Genomic DNA, 23,791 nt, shown 5'->3' with positions numbered 1-23,791 from the left:
TGTTGTTGCATGGGGACAGGATGGAGCAGAGTTGATGAATGGGCACAAGATGGAGCAGAGTTGATGTTTGGGCACAGGATTGAGCAGTGTTGATGAAAGGGCACAAGATGGAGCAGTGTTGATGCATGGGGATAAGATGGAGCAGAGTTGATGAATGGGCACAAGATGGAGCAGAGTTGATGAATGGGCACAGGATGGAGCAGTGTTGATGCATGGGGACAGAATGGAGCAGAGTTGATGAATGGGCACAAGATGGAGCAGAGTTGATGTTTGGGCACAGGATTGAGCAGTGTTGATGCATGGGGGCAGAATGGAGCAGAGTTAATGAATGGGCACAAGATGGAGCAGTGTTGATGCATGGGGACAGGATGGAGCAGAGTTGATGAATGGGCACAGGATGGAGCAGTGTTGATGAATGGGCACAGGATGGAGCAGTGTTGATGCATGGGGACAGAATGGAGCAGAGTTGATGAATGGGCACAGGATGGAGCAGAGTTGATGAATGGGCACAAGATGGAGCAGTGTTGATGTTTGGGCACAGGATGGAGCAGTGTTGATGCATGGGGACAGGATGGAGCAGAGTTGATGCATGGGGACAGGATGGAGCAGAGTTGATGCATGGGGACAGGATGGAGCAGTGTTGATGAATGGGCACAAGATGGAGCAGTGTTGATGTTTGCGGACAGGATGGAGCAGAGTTGATGTTTGGGCACAGGATGGAGCAGAGTTGATGCATGGGGACAGGATGGAGCAGTGTTGATGAATGGGGACAGGATGGAGCAGTGTTGATGCATGGGGACAGGATGGAGCAGAGTTGATGAATGGGCACGAGATGGAGCAGTGTTGATGCATGGGGACAGGATGGAGCAGAGTTGATACATGGGCACAGGATGGAGCAGAGTTGATGAATGGGCACGAGATGGAGCAGTGTTGATGCATGGGGACAGGATGGAGCAGAGTTGATGAATGGGCACAAGATGGAGCAGAGTTGATGTTTGGGGACAGGATGGAGCAGTGTTGATGCATGGGGACAGGATGGAGCAGTATTGATGCATGGGGACAGGATGGAGCAGAGTTGATGAATGGGCACAAGATGGAGCAGTGTTGATGCATGGGGACAGGATGGAGCAGAGTTGATGAATGGGCACAGGATGGAGCAGAGTTGATGATTGGGCACAGGATGGAGCAGTGTTGATGCATGGGGACAGGATGGAGCAGAGTTGATGAATGGGCACAGGATGGAGCAGAGTTGATGATTGGGCACAGGATGGAGCAGTGTTGATACATGGGCACGAGATGGAGCAGAGTTGATGCATGGGGTCAGGATGGAGCAGAGTTGCTGCATGGGCACAAGATGGAGCAGAGTTGATGCATGGGGTCAGGATGGAGCAGTGTTGATGCATGGGCACAAGATGGAGCAGTGTTGATGAATGGGGACAGGATGGAGCAGAGTTGATGCATGGGGACAGGATGGAGCAGAGTTGTTGCATGGGGACAGGATGGAGCAGAGTTGATGATTGGGCACAGGATGGAGCAGTGTTGATGAATGGGGACAGGATGGAGCAGTATTGATGCATGGGGACAGGATGGAGCAGAGTTGATGAATGGGCACAAGATGGAGCAGTGTTGATGCATGGGGACAGGATGGAGCAGAGTTGATGAATGGGCACAGGATGGAGCAGAGTTGATGATTGGGCACAGGATGGAGCAGTGTTGATGCATGGGGACAGGATGGAGCAGAGTTGATGAATGGGCACAGGATGGAGCAGAGTTGATGATTGGGCACAGGATGGAGCAGTGTTGATACATGGGCACGAGATGGAGCAGAGTTGATGCATGGGGTCAGGATGGAGCAGAGTTGCTGCATGGGCACAAGATGGAGCAGAGTTGATGCATGGGGTCAGGATGGAGTAGTGTTGATGCATGGGCACAGGATGGAGCAGAGTTGATGAATGGGCACAAGATGGAGCAGTGTTGATGCATAGGGACAGGATGGAGCAGTGTTGATGAATGGGCACAGGGTGGAGCAGAGTTGATGAGTGGGCACAAGATGGAGCAGAGTTGATGAATGGGCACAGGATGGAGCAGAGTTGATGAATGGGCACAGGATGGAGCAGTGTTGATGCATGGGGACAGGATGGAGCAGAGTTGCTGCATGGGCACAAGATGGAGCAGAGTTGATGAATGGGCACAGGGTGGAGCAGTGTTGATGCGTGGACACAAGATGGAGCAGAGTTGATGAATGGGCACAGGGTGGAGCAGAGTTGCTGCATGGGCACAAGATGGAGCAGAGTTGATGCATGGGCACAGGGTGGAGCAGTGTTGATGCGTGGACACAAGATGGAGCAGTGTTGCGGCATGGGGACAGGATGTAGCAGTGGAGCAACTAAGATTATTTTATTTGGGACTTGGAGGAAGAGATGGTAGTTTACTGGGTCAAAGTTCACAGCTGGCTTCCTGAAACAAAGAAAGACATGAATGGTTGGAAAAGATAAAGAGTGTGAGGCAAGAGATGACAGAAGGTATTATTTAAATGCTGTCCATGAGTGTGAGACACCTCAGTGGATTCTGCCCCTCTCAGACTGTATTCATGACGCTGCTCACCACATCTGCCATCTTTCACAATTGCTGCCATTTATCTCAAAGTTCGAGAAGAAATGGCAGCAATTTCATGAAAACCTGCCTCATTTTCCTTGTGTGAAATTATTCCCCTCAGTCCAGCCAGCTATTTTTTTCAGCAGTGGAATTTTTATTCCACACCTGTTAAATATTGAGACTGGGAATTTTCTGATGGTTTTTCCGGATCGGCTGCAATGACTATGGGAGATGATCAGTGGGAATGCTGTTGATACATGCTGATACCCCCAGCATGCTTCTGTCAAAATTACAGCAGTGATTGGGAGAATTAACAAGGAAATTCACGTAACTTTTATTTCGGGATAACTTGGTTCAATTTTTTAATTAAAAAGGGAGTTGGAGAGAGAGATGGTAGTGGAATGAGGGAGGGAAGGAGAGGGGGAGAGGGAGAGAGGGGAAGAAGGGAAGAGAGGGAGTGTGGGGAGTGGGAGAGGGGAAAGTGCAAGAGGGGGAAAGGGGGAGGGGGAGAGTGGGGGAGGAAGGGAGAGGGAGTGGGAGAGGGGCGAAGGAGAGGGAGAGAGGGAGGAGGAGAGAGGGGAGGAGAGGGAGAGGGGAGGAGAGGGAGAGAGGGAGGAGTAGAGGGAGAGGTGAGGAGAGGGAGAGGGGAGGAGAGGGAGAGGGGAGGAGAGGGAGGAGAGGGAGGAGGAGAGGGGAGGAGGAGAGGAGAGGGGAGGAGAGGGAGCGGGGAGGAGAGGGAGAGGGGAAGATGGAGAGAGAGAGGGAAGTATTCCTGAATTAGAGTAGCCAGCTAATGAAGCTTGGTTTAAGTTCTAATGCGACGTGTCAACATCACACATGTATTTCACTCAGACAGTTCATGTTGTGTCTCACATGCAGCTTGGGCAGGGATTGCTCATTTTATCTTGCACATGAGAAGTTTATTAAACTCTATCGATTCACCACATTTATTGACAAGTCACAAATCAATGTCTGTCCACAGCCTCGGCTAAGGAAAGCAATGGCAAAGGAGAATAAACGTCAAAGAGGGTGAACTTTTTTTTATTCATTCCTGGGATGTGGGCGTCACTGGCCAAGCCAGCATTTATTGCCCATCCCTAATTGCTCTTGAGAAGGGGGTGGTGAGCTGCCTTCTTGAACAGCTGCAGTCCATGTGAGGTAGGTACACGCACAGTGCTGTTAGGAAGGGAGTTCCAGGATTTTGACCCAGCGACAGTGAAGGAATGGCGATATAGTTCCAAGTCAGGATGGTGTGTGACTTGGAGGGGAACTTGCAGGTGGTGGTGTTCCCACGCATTTGCTGCCCTTGGCCTTCTAGGTGGTAGAGGTCTTGGGTTTGGGAGGTGTTGTCTAAGGAGCCTTGGTGCGTTGCTGCAGTACATCTTGTAGTTGGTACACACTGCTGCCACTGTGCATTGGTGGTGGAGGGAGTGAATGTTTGTAGATGGGGTGCCTATCAAGCGGGCTGCTTTGTCCTGGATGGTGTCAAGCTTCTTGAGTGTTGTTGGAGCTGCACCCATCCAGGCAAGTGGAGAATATTCCATCACACTCCTGACTTGTGCCTTGTAGATGATGGACAGGTTTTGGGGAGTCAGGAGGTGAGTCACTTGCCACAGAATTCCCAACCTCTGACCTGCTCTTGTAGCCACCGTATTTATATGATTACTCCAGTTCAGTTTCTGGTCAATGGTAACCCCCAGGATGTTGATAGTGAGGGATTCAGCGATGGTAATGCCATTGAACATCAAGGGGAGATGGGAGGTGCTCCTGGGAGGTAGCACAGTAAGGGTGATGGTGAATCACCCTGTCTTTCCGGAACACATAAGACAAATTTCACCCCAAACTGTTTATATTTTAAAGCAGAAAATCACTTACCATCCCACCGAGTATTTAGTGAATAAATGCAATGGCTGGCGTAATACTGAGCACACAAAGAGCAGGAAAATTCCTGCTTCCAAACCCATCCTGGGATCAGTTAGTCACTATCAGAATGTGTAGCACCAGGAAGAGGAAAATACACCATCATTCTATCATCTTTGGTATTATACCCAGTGTGACTAAGTACATGACGAGAGATGACAGAAGCAAAGTTGGGAATTTTTTTTTAAATGTTGTCATATTTATCAAAATTTTAAAACATAGTAATTTTACTGTTCACAGGAAGCTGCTGTTATTTCAACAATGTGACAGTACAAGGAGAGCATTTGAGAAAAATGATTAAACATCAGCAATATTCAAAATTCACTTACACCCAGTTCACATTTGAAATGCTCTTGTTCAAAATTAGTGACAGTGCGAAGGATTATGAAAAAGTTGCAGATGCATTCATCTTCCTTCAAATGACCAAACTGGAGAAAGGTCTGCTGGATAAGTTTACGCAAATGCTTGGGCTGTGAAGAGGAGGAAAGAGAAAAGTGAGATACTTGCTGATTTCGACAATTAGTTAATCAAGTTTCACCTCCCAAAATTCCAGCTGGATATTAAAACTCGAAAATCCTTGACTCGTAATTTGGAATGTTGAAAACAATCATTTTGTGTGTATTGTTCCCCTGTTTTTCTAGGCCAGTCTTGTTTCATTTAACAGATATCAGGTTCTACTCTTGGGAAAAGAAAATGGATCCAAAGGTTGGCAGGAATAAGGCCGAGAACACAGGACACGGGAGGCAGGATGGCGACATGGGGCACAGGAGGACAACATGGGCGGAGGACAACATGGGCGGAGGACAACACGGGGCACAGGACAACACGGGGCACAGGACAACACGGGGCACAGGACAGCACGAGGCACAGGACAACACGGGGCACAGGACAGCACGGGGCACAGGACAGCACGGGGCACAGGACAACACGGGGCACAGGACAACACGGGGCACAGGACAGCACGGGGCACAGGACAACACGGGGCACAGGACAACACGGGGCGGAGGACAACACGGGGCAGAGGACAACACGGGGTGGAGGACAACACGGGGCACAGGACAACACGGGGCACAAGACAACATGGGGCACAGGACAGCACGGGGCACAGGACAACACAGGGCAGAGGACAACACGGGGCACAGGACAACACGGGGCGGAGGACAACACGGGGCACAGGACAACACGGGGCGAAGGACAACACGGGGCACAGGACAGCACGGGGCACAAGACAACATGGGGCACAGGACAGCACGGGGCACAGGACAACACAGGGCAGAGGACAACACGGGGCACAGGACAACACGGGGCGGAGGACAACACGGGGCACAGGACAGCACGGGGCACAAGACAACACGGGGCACAGGACAGCGCGGGGCACAGGACAGCACGGGGCACAGGACAGCACGGGGCACAAGACAACATGGGGCACAGGACAGCACGGGGCACAGGACAACACAGGGCAGAGGACAACACGGGGCACAGGACAACACGGGGCGGAGGACAACACGGGGCACAGGACAGCACGGGGCACAAGACAACACGGGGCACAGGACAGCGCGGGGCACAGGACAGCACGGGGCACAGGACAACACGGGGCACAGGACAACACGGGGTGGAGGACAACACGGGGCACAGGACAGCACGAGGCACAAGACAACACGGGGCACAGGACAACACGGGGCGGAGGACAACACGGGGCACAGGACAGCACGGGGCACAAGACAACACGGGGCACAGGACAGCGCGGGGCACAGGACAACACGGGGCACAGGACAACACAGGGCACAGGACAACACGGGGCGGAGGACAACACGGGGCACAGGACAGCACGGGGCACAAGACAACACGGGGCACAGGACAGCACAAGGCACAAGACAACACGGGGCACAGGACAACACGGGGCACAGGACAACACGGGGCACAGGACAGCACAAGGCACAGGACAACACGGGGCACAGGACAACACGGGGCACAGGACAACACGAGGCGGAGGACAACACGGGGCACAGGACAACACGGGGCACAGGACAACACGGGGCACAGGACAACACGGGGCACAGGACAGCACGGGGCACAGGACAACACGGGGCACAGGACAACACGGGGCACAGGACAGCACAAGGCACAGGACAACACGGGGCACAGGACAACACGAGGCGGAGGACAACACGGGGCACAGGACAACACGGGGCACAGGACAACACGGGGCACAGGACAGCACAAGGCACAGGACAACACGGGGCACAGGACAACACGAGGCGGAGGACAACACGGGGCACAGGACAACACGGGGCACAGGACAACACGGGGCACAGGACAGCACAAGGCACAGGACAACACGGGGCACAGGACAACACGAGGCGGAGGACAACACGGGGCACAGGACAACACGGGGCACAGGACAACACGGGGCGGAGGACAACACGGGGCACAGGACAACACGGGGCACAGGACAGCACAAGGCACAGGACAACACGGGGCACAGGACAGCACAAGGCACAGGACAACACGGGGCACAGGACAACACGGGGCGGAGGACAACACGGGGCACAGGACAACACGGGGCACAGGACAGCACAAGGCACAGGACAACACGGGGCACAGGACAACACGAGGCGGAGGACAACACGGGGCACAGGACAACATGGGGCACAGGACAACACGGGGCACAGGACAGCACGAGGCGGAGGACAACACGGGGCACAGGACAACACGAGGCGGAGGACAACACGGGGCACAGGACAACACGGGGCACAGGACAACACGAGGCGGAGGACAACACGGGGCACAGGACAACACGGGGCACAGGACAGCACAAGGCACAGGACAACACGGGGCACAGGACAACACGAGGCGGAGGACAACACGGGGCACAGGACAACATGGGGCACAGGACAACACGGGGCACAGGACAGCACAAGGCACAGGACAACACGGGGCACAGGACAACACGGGGCACAGGACAACACGGGGCACAGGACAGCACGGGGCACAGGACAACACGGGGCACAGGACAACACGGGGCACAGGACACAGGATGAATATGGAGCACAGAAGATAACATGGGGCACAGAAGACAACACAGGACACAGAATAGCACGGGGCACAGAATGACAGCAGCTCAATGATGATGATTGAAAAGCTTGGAGAAAGCAGAACATATTACTTACCAGTAGTTAGATTCTTGGAGCTGATGAAGAGTTTGAGGTAAGAATATGCAAGGCAAGAATTACTTGCAATATTGTAGAACCAGTCAGGCGATCAAACATTTACAGCATACAGATCAAGCTGAAAACATTGCAGGCAACACAAAATCTATCGTGCTATAAAATGCTGAGATTTGGACATTGACAGCAAATGACAGCTGAAAGCTGGGAGCTTTCCCCAATAGTTGCCTGTAATGAATTTTGGGAATATATAATGTCAAGTGAAAGTTTGCAGAATGAAATCCCAGCAGAAGAGGAGACTAACCATTAGCTGGAGGCAGATAGGCTTGTTCCAAAGCTAAAACAATTGGCCAGGTAAAACTGACAGATGTACAACATAGAAACAATAGGAAGCCATTCAGCCCCTCGAGTCTGTTCCTCCATTCAATGGTCATGGCTGATCTGTGACATAACTCCATATCCCTTAATACCTTAGACTAACAAAAATCTATCAAGCTCAGATATAAAATTAACAATTGATCCAGCATCAATTGCCATTTGAGGAAGAGAGTTCCAAACTTCTATCACCCTTTGTGTATAGAAGTGTTTCCTAATTTCACTCCTGAAAGGTCTGACTCTATTTTTTTAGACTATACCTAGTTCTGGACTCCCCAACCAGTGGAAATAGTTTCTCACTATCTAAAGGGAATCCTGTCTGTTCCCCGTAATATCTTCAAAACGTCAATCAAATCACCACATTTCAACAGTCATATTACAGTGAGCAGTGGTTAGAAGTCTGAATGCAAGGTGATCCTTACCTTCATACTTTCCTGGAACTGTTTAGGAAAGAACAAATCAAGACCAACTTCCTTCCTTTAAAGTAAAGTAAAAGGGGAAAATATATCAGAAAATATGGTGTTAAATAGTCACTGCATCATATGAGTCATATCAAAGGACAGGTCCAGATTACAAGGCAGAATAACAGATCAAAGTAACAGACACCGAACCATCGTGTCACCAGAGTGAAATGGAGAAGCTGAATCAGCACAGTACCCCAGTGAGGCCTGAAAGAAGAAAATGGTACCAGGATGCAGACTCTGCTGATGTTCCTGTAATAAACATCTGGACTCACATCAGGGGTCGAGTGGACATCAGCCTTTTGCTTAATCAAGACTTGGCAACAACTCCCTTCAGACAAGCTCTTTGCCAGTCTGGATGAGGATGAGGATAATTGACAATAATGTTACGGCCACATGGTGAGGGGTATGGGTGGCTCCCACTGCTCAACTCCCACCTGATCGCAGTAAGTTTTTTTTTATTAGGGTTTAACCCCATTGTGTTCTATTTGTTAAATAAAGAGACAGCAACAGGTTTTCTTGTAATTATTTGTTGAGCAATATACCTTATCCTGAAATTGTAGCAACTACACCCACTCACGCACCCACACTCACACCCACACACACACACACACAAGAAGAGACAGATAGAGAGGAAAAAGGGTAAGCAGTTTTCAAGTGAGGGAGGGTTTCAGGATTCATGATAAGCCTGGTGAATCCATTCAGAAGCCAAGTTCTCGTTGGTTGCAGGCCTGAGGTGTTTGTAGATTTCTCTCTTAATTGAAAGTTCAGTTTGAAGACAGAGGATCACTTCCAATTTCACTGCAGCATAAGTTGAAAATGTAGAATTTACACAGGACACCTCCCTTCTGGCTTACTGGATTTTCTCCCAGCTCTTTGCTGGACAAGCTTTTGGTGATGCTTCTTTCTGGGTTTCTCTCTCTCTGCCTCGAGGGCTGCCTTTTTAAGGTAAAAAGTTTGTCAGATCTGATTCTGGTGGGAGATGCTTTGGTTGCTCCCCCATGGTGATCACACAATGGCCCAGGATGAGAATAATCCAGTTATGATGTTTTCACTTCATACCTTCTTTGTTTCAGTAGAACCCATTCAATTCGGGAATGTTTCAGGATGGGTGTAATTGACACTTCTCAACCTGGTTAGGCATCCTTTGTTCTAAACAGACAGTGTGGCAATGTTTGAATTCACATGCTGCCATCTTTTCCAGCATTGTCCATTTTTAAAAAAGGTAAAATCAATTTCTATAACTCCTCAGTTTGAGTCTGTATTTTTTCATCGTCACACTTCTCATAAGCGTGACAATAATAACATGTATTACGAAAGCACTTCCCAAGCAGACAAATGTTTCAGAAAAGCTGTGAGATGGATGCCAAGGAGGTAGTGATCTATGAGACAAAAGACACATTGAAAGGATTTTCGGATGCTTTTGAAGGCAGGTTAGAGAGGTAGTCAGGTGAAATGGTTTTGGAAGAGAATTTCAGAGTGCAGAGTGGCTGAAAATTGGGCTTCAGGTGGTGGAGTGACACAAGCAGAACTTGAGTCCAAGAAAACGGTGCTGCAAGTTTAGACAGGGCTAGCAAAGATTTCCTAGGCAATATAGAGCAATTAAATGGACTTTGATAGAGGCACAGGATGCCAGTAGAGCTTGGCAAGGAAAGGTGTGATCAGAGTGTGAGAGAGAATGCAGGCGACTGAGTGAATTATGGTGGGAGGGCTTTGTACAGAGATCATTTGAGAAAATCAATCCGTGTGGTTAGGGTTAAAGTACAGACAGAAGAGGGCAACGCTCAAAAGAATGGAAAGGGTGACTGGCCGGAGGAGAGTTCAGATCATAACTCAGGGTTTAAGAATGCTAAGGTTGCCCACACTGAGTTCTGGCAGAATCAGCCCCTGAGGTGTGTAGACTCTGGTGATAACAAAACAATACAGCTTCAGTGTTGTTGATGTTGACCAATATAAAACTTTGTCTCCTCCAGGACATCCTGTTGGACAGTTAGTGTTGGACAGTTATTGAGATCAGACAGCGATAGCCCAGGAGTGAATCTTGGTGATGAAGCAGTCAACTTATTTCACCTAACCCATGTTTGTAGATAATGTTGATAAGAGGTAGATGATAAATAGAAGGGTTATTTCTTGCACTGGAATGGCTTCATTGGATCCATTGTTCTCTTCTGTTTGCAGAAGTCTAACTGCAGTCACCAGTCATGACTACAGTGGGTAGAGCTGATTACCAGCCAGCAATCTGGGTAGGCTGCTTCAAAGGATCAGAGCTGGTATGGTGGATTGGTGCATGATGAAAGCATTGTGGCAGGTTCCAGGGTAACAGGCATTAACAGGCATCACACAATAGCTGCAGAAAGGGTTGCCATATGGGACTTTGAGTACCATATATGTTTCATCAATTGCTCCTTGCACCTGGGGGAACCCCATGAGCTGGAAATGAATTGTGAAGCCCACCTAAAGACAGCATCAGTCACCTTTGTTATACAATGGTGGAGCTGCTGCCTGACCAATGTGGCAAAGATTATCAGATAGATGCTGCCTGGGAGGATTTAGTTGCAAGGAAATTCAAATCAGTGGTATTTCTCCATTATAAACATCTAGGTGCTACATTCTGGTGAAAGAACCAGTAAAGCTTTGTTGTAAAATCACGATTTAGTCTGGACACCCAGCTCAGGAGTTTTCAGAGTTCAGCTCTCTGCACAGGAACGTTACAGCAACCACATCTGCTTCAGAAACTCACTCAGTGCACCCTTCATCACAACATAAACACATTCAACCAAAAAATCCAAGAGGGAGAACACTTACTCCAGCAATTCAAAATTTGATTTCTTCTCCAGAGCCTTTGGTGGCATGTCCTTGTAAAATCTCCTAATGGGAAACAGGAAACAAAGTTAACTCAGAGCAACTCCACTCCCAACCTTAAATTCATATTCACCAGACCATTACCACTTTAAAATATTATAAAGTGATATGATGAACTTAAGAAAATGTTATTATTTAATTTTAGTTAACGAATGTATACTTTTGTTTAAATATCAGTACTGCCATAAAGGAAATTGTCCAGGAGGGGTTATGGGCCCAATAGCATGAGGGAGCTGGATTAACATCAGTAGAGATACAGTCAGTAACACAGGGCGCTGGGGGGAGAGGGGTTACTGAGTGACAGTGTGAGGGAGCTGGATTAACATCAGTAGAGATACAGTCAGTAACACAGGGCGCTGGGGGGAGAGGGGTTACTGAGTGACAGTGTGAGGGAGCTGGATTAACATTAGTAGAGATACAGCCAGTAACACAGGGCGCTGGGGGGAGAGGGGTTACTGAGTGACAGTGTGAGGGAGCTGGATTAACATTAGTAGAGATACAGTCAGAAACACAGGGCGCTGGGGGGAGAGGGGTTACTGAGTGACAGTGTGAGGGAGCTGGATTAACATTAGTAGAGATACAGTCAGAAACACAGGGCGCTGGGGGGAGAGGGGTTACTGAGTGACAGTGTGAGGGAGCTGGATTAACATCAGTAGAGATACAGTCAGTAACACAGGGCGCTGGGGGGAGAGGGGTTACTGAGTGACAGTGTGAGGGAGCTGGATTAACATCAGTAGAGATACAGTCAGTAACACAGGGCGCTGGGGGGAGAGGGGTTACTGAGTGACAGTGTGAGGGAGCTGGATTAACATTAGTAGAGATACAGCCAGTAACACAGGGCGCTGGGGGGAGAGGGGTTACTGAGTGACAGTGTGAGGGAGCTGGATTAACATTAGTAGAGATACAGTCAGAAACACAGGGCGCTGGGGGGAGAGGGGTTACTGAGTGACAGTGTGAGGGAGCTGGATTAACATCAGTAGAGATACAGTCAGTAACACAGGGCGCTGGGGGGAGAGGGGTTACTGAGTGACAGTGTGAGGGAGCTGGATTAACATTAGTAGAGATACAGTCAGAAACACAGGGCGCTGGGGGGAGAGGGGTTACTGAGTGACAGTGTGAGGGAGCTGGATTAACATCAGTAGAGATACAGTCAGTAACACAGGGCGCTGGGGGGAGAGGGGTTACTGAGTGACTGTGAAGGAACTGGATTAACATCAGTAGAGATACAGTCAGTAACACAGGGCGCTGGGGGGGAGAGGGGTTATTGAGTGACAGTGTGAGGGAGCTGGATTAACATCAGTACAGATACAGTCAGTAACACAGGGCGCTGTGGGGAGAGGGGTTACTGAGTGACAGTGTGAGGGAGCTGGATTAACATCAGTACAGATACAGTCAGTAACACAGGGCGCTGGGGGGAGAGGGGTTACTGAGTGACAGTGTGAGGGAGCTGATTAACATCAGTAGAGATACAGTCAGTAACACAGGGTGCTGGGGGGAGAGGGGTTACTGAGTGACAGTGTGAGGGAGCTGGATTAACATCAGTAGAGATACAGTCAGTTACACAGGGCGCTGGGGGGGTGAGGGGTTACTGAGTGACTGTGTGAGGGAGCTGGATTAACATCAGTAGAGATACAGTCAGTAACACAGGGCGCTGGGGGGAGAGGGGTTACTGAGTGACAGTGTGAGGGAGCTGGATTAACATCAGTAGAGATACAGTCAGTAACACAGGACGCGGGGGGAGAGGGGTTACTGAGTGACAGTGTGAGGGAGCTGGATTAACATCAGTAGAGATACAGTCAGTAACACAGGGCGCTGGGGGGAGAGGGGTTACTGAGTGACAGTGTGAGGGAGCTGGATTAACATCAGTACAGATACAGTCAGTAACACAGGGCGCTGGGGGGAGAGGGGTTACTGAGTGACAGTGTGAGGGAGCTGGATTAACATCAGTAGAGACACAGTCAGTAACACAGGGCGCTGGGGGCAGAGGGGTTACTGAGTGACAGTGTGAGGGAGCTGGATTAACATCAGTGGAGATACAGTCAGTAACACAGGACGCGGGGGGAGAGGGGTTACTGAGTGACAGTGTGAGGGAGCTGGATTAACATCAGTGGAGATACAGTCAGTAACACAGGGCGCTGGGGGGAGAGGGGTTACTGAGTGACAGTGTGAGGGAGCTGATTAACATCAGTAGAGATACAGTCAGTAACACAGGGTGCTGGGGGGAGAGGGGTTACTGAGTGACAGTGTGAGGGAGCTGGATTAACATCAGTAGAGATACAGTCAGTAACACAGGGCGCTGGGGGAGAGGGGTTACTGAGTGACAGTGTGAGGGAGCTGGATTAACATCAGTACAGATACAGTCAGTAACACAGGGCGCTGGGGGGAGAGGGGTTACTGAGTGACAGTGTGAGGGAGCTGGATTAACATCAGTACAGATACAGTCAGTAACACAGGGCGCTGGGGGAGAGGGGTTACTGAGTGACAGTGTGAGGGAGCTGGATTAACATCAGTACAGATACAGTCAGTAACACAGGGCGCTGGGGGGAGAGGGGTTACTGAATGACAGTGTGAGGGAGCTGGATTAACATCAGTAGAGATACACCTAGTGACTGGGGATACATTCTCCCAGTGCACCTTAACTGCAACTCAGTAAGACAAATGCTTCCTGTATACATGTTTAGTTTAGTTTAGTTTAGAGATACAGCACTGAAACACGCCCTTCGGCCCACCGAGTCTGTGCCGACCATCAACCACCCATTTATACTAATCCTACACTAATTCCATATTCCTACCACATCCCCACCTGTCCCTATATTTCCCTACAACCTACCTACACTAGGGGCAACTTATAATGGCCAATTTACCTACCAACCTGCAAGTCTTTGGCATGTGGGAGGAAACCGGAGCACCCGGAGGAAACCCACGCAAACACAGGGAGAACTTGCAAACTCCACACAGGCAGTACCCAGAATTGAACCCGGGTCACTGGAGCTGTGAGGCTGCGGTGCTAACCACTGTGCCACCTCATTTCTTGCAGCTTTGCTAATTTGAGCTGTTCAATTCTGATTTTGTTGAATTACCATCTGTTTGATCTTTGAAGTCCATGTTTATGAGTAACTGGACTGAGATTGCTGAAAGTTCATACAACCAGGAAAACCCAAACATTTTAATGTGAAAATTGAAAGTAAAGTAATATTTATTAATTAAAAAATAAGCTCATTATTGTGATCATTTCACTTGTGTGACTGCATCCAAATCAAACAAAGAAGACGGGAGTAAAGACGGAAGGAGGAAATTGTCTCCGCCAGCAGATACAATGGGCTCCTGGCGAATCACCAACCCATCATACAACATCCAGTGGAATAGAAAAGGTGCCATGGACAAAAACAAGCTACCAATTCATTGAAAGCCCAGTTTCACCTGGGCTCTTGCTACAGGAAGCTGTCACCAGACTGGGCTCTGTTAGAAATCACACTGTCTGTTGCGGACCCTCCTCATGAAAGACGCAGCAGGGTTTTTCTGAATATTGGTTAGTAGTTTAATTTTTATTCTCTCTTGTTAAGATAATCCTCCTCAACAACCACCTGGCAGCTGAATGAGGCAGCAAGCACTCTGTTCCCAGTAGAAAATAATTAGAGATACAGCACTGAAACAGGCCCTTCGGCCCACCGAATCTGTGCCGACCATCAACCACCCATTTATACTAATCCTACACTAATCCCATATTCCTACCAAACATCCCCACCTGTCCCTATATTTCCCTACCACCTACCTATACTAGTGACAATTTATAATGGCCAATTTACCTACCAACCTGCAAGTCTTTTGGCTTGTGGGAGGAAACCGGAGCACCCGGAGAAAACCCACGCAGACACAGGGAGAACTTGCAAACTCCACACAGGCAGTACCCGGAATCGAACCCGGGTCCCTGGAGCTATGAGACTGCGGTGCTAACCACTGCGCCACTGTGCCGCCCTAAAGCTGCAAAAAGCTGGCCAGAAAATCAGGAACAGTCTGAATCGAATGGACTGATTCTGAAAGGAGTCTCTCCATTTCAGGCCTTTCTAGATTTAGCAATGATTTGGTGGAGATGCGATCGTTATATTATCCATCCTAAAAGGATCAGGGCCTCTTTTCTCTAAATTTTATTTTTGTTCCCTTCCCGATTCTTTCAGACCATTTACTTTCTGGGCCAGGAGTCTGGAGTGAGCCAAGCCCTTACCAGCTGACCTCTATCCCTACGTAGTAAACTGTCTGTTTTGATTCTCCATCCCTCTGCAGGGCCACCCTTCACACAGGAGGAGCTATTCAGCCCCTTGATACTGTTCCACAATTTAATCAGATCATAACTGATCTGCCACCTAATCTCAATTTTCCCACCTTTTCTCCAAATCCCTTTAATACCCTTACCCAAGTTTATCTCGGTTTTGAAAATTTCAATTGACCTCCATTGCCTATCGACTTTTTGGGGACAGAGTTCTAGATTTCCACTGCCCTTTGTATAAAGAAGGGCTTCCTGACATCACTCCTGAATAGCCGAGCTCTAATTTTAAGATAATTCCCCCATCAGAGGAAATTGTTTCTCTGTATCTACTCATTCAATCCCTTTATCAATTCAGATCATCCTGTAGTGGCTTAATTCTGTCCTAAATTGGGAAATGAGGGAAAAGTGAGGGTTGATGCCCCACAGCTGCCCTCCTGCTACTCATCTCCTCAGGAAGCTGAGATAAATGCTGGTGGTGAGGTGGATCCAGGCAGGCTGTCTGATTTCCCTGATCACACTGACCCCAGGGGCCACATGGAGGAGAGTGCCAACAGGTTCGAGGGGGATTTCCTAATAGTGATCTCAACCATAAACCTTTTTAGGCCTCGGATATGTCTGATGTCAAAAAGAACTTGACATTTCTCTGCTTATGAGGTTCTTCTGACTCCTTTGAACTGCCTCAACCTCTTTGCTTCCGACAGCAGAGTTTCACACCAGAATTCCACCCCCCCCCCACCCCCCCACCCAGTACAATGGTTAACTTGGGGTCTGGGCAGCTGGTCCATCTCCCATCCTCCCCCAAACTATAAAAGGCTGGACAATCCACCCTCAGGCCTTTGCATGTCACCACTCCATAGATCCGAACACTGGAGACATGTGCACAGGGTCAGCAGAGTATTCTGGATAAGGAGCATTACCTGATCTCTAGGCAGCCAAGCTTCATGGCTGTTTCCTGTTCCACTTGGCCTGCGACTTCCAGCATGTAGTCACTGCGTACCTGCAAGGCCAATGTAAATCCATTACACTCTCAGAAATGGTATTGTTATGAAAGTGACTCTGTTTTGCTAAAAAATAATTTTTTTTTAAAGGAATTTATAGATAAGCTAAATAAATGTTTTTTAATCAAGAGGACAGTGAAGGCAGGATTGGCAGCAGTGTTACTGTTTGCCACCTGGCATAGGGCAGAAGCCATGGCAACAGGGGCAGAAAATTGACAACTCTCCTTTGATTGGACAATTCAAGTGACAGGCACAGACATCTGGGTGGACAAAAACTGCCAGGCTGTTTGGTTGCCATCCAGTGCGAGTATCAAGCTTAGAGAAGAAATGAAGAAAGAACAGAAGACCACAACCCAGCTTTCTTTTCCAATATCTCTGAAGGATCCTGTGAAGTCAACTGTGAATTTGCCTTGTTTCTTGTATTTCAAGACGGCTTGCTAAATTACTTTCAACACCACCTGAAGAGAACAGTTCTGGCAGTGACTTATCTGCATGTGCTTGAAGATTGGGCTGTATGCCAGTTTGGAGCAAGATATCTCATCTGCTGTTTACTTCAAAAATGAGCAAATAATCTACCCAAGCTCTTTTTGTTTGAAACAGAGCTCTGATCTAAAAATCCTTTTTTATATATATGTATGTGTGAGAATGCGAGTGTGACGGGTCTCAGGTAATAAAGGACTTTAAAAATTGGTTACGGTAGAAAAGAAGACTTTAAAAAATTTAATGTTGGATATTTTAAAATTTGATTGATGTGATATTGTTTTACTTCATTACTTGTTAAGACTTGTTTTATAATAAACTGTTAATTTTGTGGTTCAGTAAAGAAACCTGGTAAATGTGTTCCATTCTGGGGAAAATAGTGTATCCGATTGGCTGCATCAATAAGTGAGAAAATTTAAAGGATATGCTGTGACCTGTGGAGAAGTGGGACTGAATTAACAGTGCACTCCTCCTGCCTTGGTCATAACATATTTAATAAAGGGCTCGCTTTTTCCAGGATAAACCCAGTACTGGCAACGTTCAATTGCAGGTGGGGTAATAAAAATTGGAAAAGGGAAAATAAAAAGAACCAGGTTTCTTGTATAATAGAGTACAGTTTACACCATCAGAATATCTTTAACAGTTGCTGTGACTTTTCTGGGGAAGGAGAAGGTATCCCTCAGTGACTTGCAAAATTTAACCCAGGCTAAATGAAAGGATTTGGCAGCACAATTGGGGTTAGGATTGAAGTCAGGTGCTCAAAAAGCAGAGATAACTGAAGTAATCGCCCAACATTTGAAATTGAAAGAAGAAGGAGACAGTAAGTCAGAGGGTGATGCGGTTGAATTAGCTAAAATTCAGTGACAACTGTAAAAACTGCAGCAGGAACAAGAAACTTCAGCTTTAACAGGAAACTGAAAAAGAAATAGCATAAAAAAAACTTGAATTTGAAAAAGAGGAAAGGGAGAAAGAGAGAGCATTTCAGAGAGAAAGTGAAAGAGAAGCAAAGGAATTCAAATTAAGAGAGATGGAACTAACACAAAAGGCTGGACTTGACACCAGGGAAATTCTGGTCAGGAAGAATCTCAGTCCAACCCAGCGGAAAGCTGTTTAAATTTATACAAACTCTCCCGAAGTTTGAGGAAAGGAATGTAGAGGCATATTTCATTTCTTTTGAATAAATAGCCAAACAAAAGAAAACTGGACACTGCTTATGCAAAGCAGGTTGATGGGCAGAGCTCATGAAGTTTATGCCATGCTTTCTGAAGAGGCTTCTGCAGATTATGAGATGGCAAAAAAGGCTATTCTCGCTGAGTATGAGTTAATCCCTGAAGTTTACCAACAGAAGTTTCGGAACCTCCGGAGATTGGCTGGGCAGAGTTACATAAGAGGGTAAAACAAATTAATTTTGATCATTGGACATGGGCATTAAAGATGGAAGCCACGTATGAGAACTTTAGAGAACTGATTATCCTGGAAGAATTTAAAAATTCCCCCCCTCCAGTAGTGAGAACTCATGTAGAGAACCAAAAGGTTTCAAGCAGCGTAAATTGCTGATGATTATGAGCTTGTGTATAAGCCAAACCCTTTGTCCATCTTTGATAATGGACTCTAGAATTTTCCCCACTGCCGATGTCAGGCTGACTGGTCTATAATTCCCTGCTTTCTCTCTACCTCCCTTTTTAAATAGTGGGGTTACATTAACTACCCTCCAATCTGTAGGAACTGTTCCAGAGTCTATAGAATCTTGGAGGATGACCACCAATGCATCCACTATTTCTAGGGCCACTTCCTTAAGTACTCTAGGATGCATACCATCAGGCCCTGGAGATTTATCGGCCTTCAATCCCATCAATTTCCCCAACATCATTTCTCTACTAATACTGATTTCCTTCAGTTCCTCCCTCTCACTAACCCTGTGTTCCCCAACATTTCTGGTTTGCTATTAGTGTCCTCCTTTGTGAAGACAGAACCAAAGTATGCATTTAGTTGGTCAGCCATTTCTTTATTCCCCATAATAAATTCCCCTGTTTCTGACTGTCAGGGACCTACATTTGTCTTCACCAATCTGTTTCTCTTCACATACCAATAGAAACTTTTACAGTCAGTTTTTATGTTCCCCGCAAACTTGCTCTCGTACTCTTTCCCCTTCTTAATCAATCCCTTGGTCCTCCTTTGCTGAATTCTAAACTGCTCCCAATCCTCAGGTCTGTTGTTTTTTTCTGGAAAATTTATATGCCTCTTCCTTGGATCTAATGCTATCTCTAATTTCCCTTGTAAGCCATGGTTTGGCGACCTTTCCCGTTTTACTTTTGCGCCGGACAGGAATAAACAATTGTTGTAATTCATCCATGCGCTATTTAAATGTTTGCCATTGTCTATCCACCATCATCCCTTTAAGTAACATTTCCCAATCCGTCATAGCCAACTCGCGCCTCATACCTTCGTAGTTTCCTTTATTAAGATTCAGGCTCCTAATCTCAGAATTAACTGTTGCTGCTTTCCTCTGAGAGGCCATTCCCCCCAACAGTATCCAAAGCAGTACACCTGTTTTGCAGGGGAATAGCCACAGGAGATTCCTGCACTGCCTGCCTAGTTCTCTTGTTCTGCCTGGTGGTCACCCATTCCCTTCCTGCCTGTGGGGTCTGAGCCTGCGGTGTGACCACCTCTCTATACGTGCTATCCACGATACTCTCCGCTTCGCGGATGCTCCACAGTGTCCCCAGCCGCCTCCACAGTGACTCCAGCTCTGAAACCCGGGCTTCCAGGAGCTGCAGCTGGAGACACTTCCTGCACACATGCTGGTCCCGGGCACTGGAATTGTTCCCGGCTTCTGACATGGAGCATGAGGAGCACACCACGGCTTTGAGCTCTCCTGCCATCACTTAACCCTTTAAATTAACCTTTTGGAAGATCTTAATGTTAAATAATATCATTTACTCTAGGGCCCTTCTTCCCTGGTCCTCGTTACTACAGAACTCCCTAAAAAAACACTACTTACTATATATGAAAAAAACTGTGAACCTTTAAACTTTTCTTACCTCAGATACTTACCCAGCTATTTAGAGCTATTCCCTAACAGCAGTGACTCACCAACCAATCACCTTGCAGCTTTCCTGTGACATTACTGTTGTTTTTTATTCTCTTTTTATTTCTCATGAATCTTTTCTGTACTCTCTCCAATGCCCTCATGTTTCCTCAAGTGTGGTGCCCAGAACTGGACGCAGTACTCCAGCTGAGGCCGAACTAGTGTCTTATACAAGTTCAACATAACCTCCTTGCTCTTGTGCTCTCTGCCCCTATTAGTAAAGCCCAGGATACTGTATGCTTTATTAACCGCTCTCTCAACCTGTCCTGCCACCTTCAATGACTTATACACATATACACCCAGGTCCCTCTGCTCCTGCACCCTCTTTAGAATTTTACCCTTTATTTTATATTGTCTCTCCTTGTTCTTCCTACCAAAATGAATCACTTCATCTGCCACATGTCTGCCCATTCCACCAACTTGTCTATATCCTTTTGACGTTCTACACTATCCTCGCAGTTCACAATTCTTCTAAGTTCCGTATCATCTGAAAACTTTGAAATTGTGCCCTGTACACCAAGGTCTAGGTCATTGATATCTATCAGGAAAGCAAGGGTCCCAACACTGACCCCTGGGGAACTCCAAGACAAACCTTCCTCCAGCCCAAAAAAAATCCATTAACCACTACTCTTTGTTTCCTGTCACTTGGCCAATTCCGTATCACTTTTATTCCATGAGCTACAAGTTTGCTCACAAGTCTGTTGTGTGGCACTGTATCAAATGTCTTTTGAAAGTCCATGTACACCACATCAACAGCATTGTCCTCACCAACCCTCTCTGTTACCTCCTCAAAAAACTCCAGCAAGTTAGTTAATCATGATTTTCCCTAAAGAAATCCATGCTGGCTTTCCTTAATTAACTCGCATTTGTCCATGTGACTATTAATTTTGTCTCTTAATTTTTCAAATGGTGTAGTTGGTACAGACATGCAGCATGTTTGAATATCGCGGGCTCCCCCACAATGAGTCCCAGATATAAGAAATGCAAACCAGTAGATTTTTTTAAATTCATTCATGGGATGTGGGCGTCGCTGGCCAGGCCAGCATTTATTGCCCATCCATAATTGCCCTTGAACTGAATGGCTTGCTAGGCCATTTCGAGGGCATGTAAGAGTCAACCACATTGCTGTGGGTCTGGAGTCAAATATAGGCCAGACCAGGTAAGGACAGCAGATTTCCTTCCCTAAAGGACATTAGTGAACCAGATGGGTTTTTACAACAATCGACAATGGTTTCGTGGCCATCATTAGACTAACTTTTAATTCCAGATTTATTAATTGAATTCAAATTCCAACTTCTGCTGTAGTGGGATTTGAACCCATGTCCCCAGAGCAATACCCTGGGTCTCTGGGTTACGAGTCCAGTGACAATACCACTACGCCACTGCCTCCCCGCAAGATGCCAAGTATTGTTGAGTGCCTCAGCCAAGGCAGACAAAACAAAACCTGAGACAAGCTTCTGCCATGCAGTTGATCATAATCACCATTTTAACTATCTTCCTGGGGCAGATCAATGCTTAGAGCCCATGGACCCCTAACACAGAGATCGTCCAAGCCCACGACCCCTCGCCCGGGGACGGAGGGAGCCCCTGCCCGGGAACCGACAGGAGCCCCTGAATCAGATACCTGCTCACATCATCCAGGCAGACGCTGGCAGTGCAGTACTGAGGGTTTGTTAGTCACTGGGCTGAATAAAGGGAGAGGTAAGAGTAGAGGCAGCCAGTCTTGGAGTGAAAGCAAAAGGTCCTGTTTGCAATAGGCTGTGAGGCAGAGGCTGAGACAGGATCCGATTGTACACCAATCTTCACACTTCAGACTTTCAGATGAGTTCGAGTTTAGAGGGTGTAAGGTGCACCCAAGAACGACAATGTCAAGTTAACAGCTGTGGTTACTTCTGAGAATTACATTCGAAATGTTGCTCAATGTGCTGACAGTGACATTGGCATGAAAGAGCCTCTCTTCTCACTAACTTTCTGAAGAAACAATCTCACCGTTGAGAATCTGTTTGAAACATGATGTTCAGCAAATCCATTAGAGTTTGCTGAGGATGTAACTAGTGGGGTAGATAAAGGGGATGTAGTATATTGAAAGATGGAGCAGGTTTGAGAGGCCATATTGCCTATTCCTGCTCTTATTACTTATGTTCCTTAAATAGTCTCATCATTAAAGGCTGTCCCTTTGAAGAGGCAGTGTTGTATTATCTTGGTTTATATTCTCTTGTATTTAGAAGGTTGAAGAGTATTCTGATGGAGAGAGGAATTCACTGCCCTGATTCCCTCCCCTTCCAACAACTGTTGTGATAGTTCTTTAATTGCTTTAATACTAGTTAGCATAATACTGAATATGTAAATTGTGTAGTATACATCATCACAGGAAGTGATGCAAGTTGACATGTGATACACTAGTTGGAGCAGTGTTAGTCAGCAGGTAGCACCCATATTGAAGATCGCCCCTAGAATCTTCCTGTTATTCAATAAAGAATCCTTTGTTTAGTTTACCAATCATTGTCATAGTGTTTGGTATGTTTGTGTTAAGAGCCAAATGCACCCTGAACCGCTGTGCCCACCTTGACCCAAACAGCCTCCCTTTCCACCCCCTCGCACTGATTCCATGTCGATCAGCCTGTGGCAGGTCAGTGAGGCGAGGTTATTAAAATGGGCTGGGCCTTCACTGCTGCTCGCAGGGTCACAGTCCTGTGCAGGAAGGAAAGTTCCCAACCCAGTCAACATTAAACTTCTATCATACTTGCATTTCATTGATTTGAACTGGACTGGTCATAAGCAGCAGCAGGAAGAATGTGTGTGATGTGATGGCCTATCTCTATTATGTTGTGGGTGTGACAGAGCATTGCACACAGAGGAAACAAATCCAGCACACTCACTGACCTGCTGGTAATAACACAGGAGTGTCGTTCTGTCTTGTTTAAAACTCTCCATGAAATCTTTAGGAAGGAAACGAATCCTCAGGTCATACCTGTAAGAAATTTCAAAACATTGTTTCTTTTAAATTCAACTAAAACAAACAGATTTATGTGATAATTTCTTGGCATGGGCATTACATACACTGACATGAGGGGCCGAATGGACTCCTCCCATGCTGTAATCATTCTCTGATTCTTCGGTTTGCCCTTTATCAGTTCACATGGGGAAATCTGGGACTCACACACCTAACAGAGTGAATTATATTGAACATACAGCATGGGAACAGGCCATTCAGCCCATCTAGTTCATGCCAACATTTATGCTCCATCAAGGCTCCTCCCCTCCTTACTCATCGAACTATTAGCATATCCATCTCTCTCTCATCTGTTTATCAAACTTCCCCTTAAATGCATCTCTACTATTCACTTCCACCACTCCCTGGGCTGGGTTTTATGCTCTCCCCCATGTCGAGTTTGCAGGTGGGAAGGGCATTTCTTTTTTCTTTTGGTCTCCTTATCTCGGGAGACAATGGGTAAGCGCCTGGAGGTGGTCAGTGGTGTGTGGAGCAGCGCCTGGAGTGGCTATAAAGACCAATTCTAGAGTGACAGACTCTTCCACAGGTGCTGCAGAAAAATTGGTTGTCGGGGCTGTTACACAGTTGG

The 23,791-nt window shown here is 47.3% G+C and overlaps 1 protein-coding gene across 2 annotated transcripts in view; it reads right to left on the bottom strand.

Moving 5' to 3' along the window:
- ptk2ba (protein tyrosine kinase 2 beta, a) overlaps positions 1 to 23,791 on the bottom strand; it is a 167,384-nt gene that overhangs the window by 125,831 nt on the left and 17,762 nt on the right. For both annotated transcript variants that reach the window (XM_068025927.1, XM_068025926.1), the window contains exons 3-7: positions 23,094 to 23,181; positions 16,562 to 16,641; positions 11,324 to 11,386; positions 8,480 to 8,534; positions 4,845 to 4,985 (exon numbers count right to left, since the gene is read on the bottom strand). In XM_068025927.1, coding sequence (XP_067882028.1) covers positions 4,845 to 4,985; positions 8,480 to 8,534; positions 11,324 to 11,386; positions 16,562 to 16,641; positions 23,094 to 23,181 — 427 coding nt within the window. The remainder of the gene's footprint in view (positions 1 to 4,844; positions 4,986 to 8,479; positions 8,535 to 11,323; positions 11,387 to 16,561; positions 16,642 to 23,093; positions 23,182 to 23,791) is intronic.

Source organism: Heterodontus francisci, unplaced genomic scaffold, assembly GCF_036365525.1.
Source record: "Heterodontus francisci isolate sHetFra1 unplaced genomic scaffold, sHetFra1.hap1 HAP1_SCAFFOLD_766, whole genome shotgun sequence".
NCBI lineage: Eukaryota > Metazoa > Chordata > Chondrichthyes > Heterodontiformes > Heterodontidae > Heterodontus > Heterodontus francisci.
Note: the sequence above shows the minus strand (reverse complement) of the source record. Positions and strands in the feature narration are given on the sequence as shown.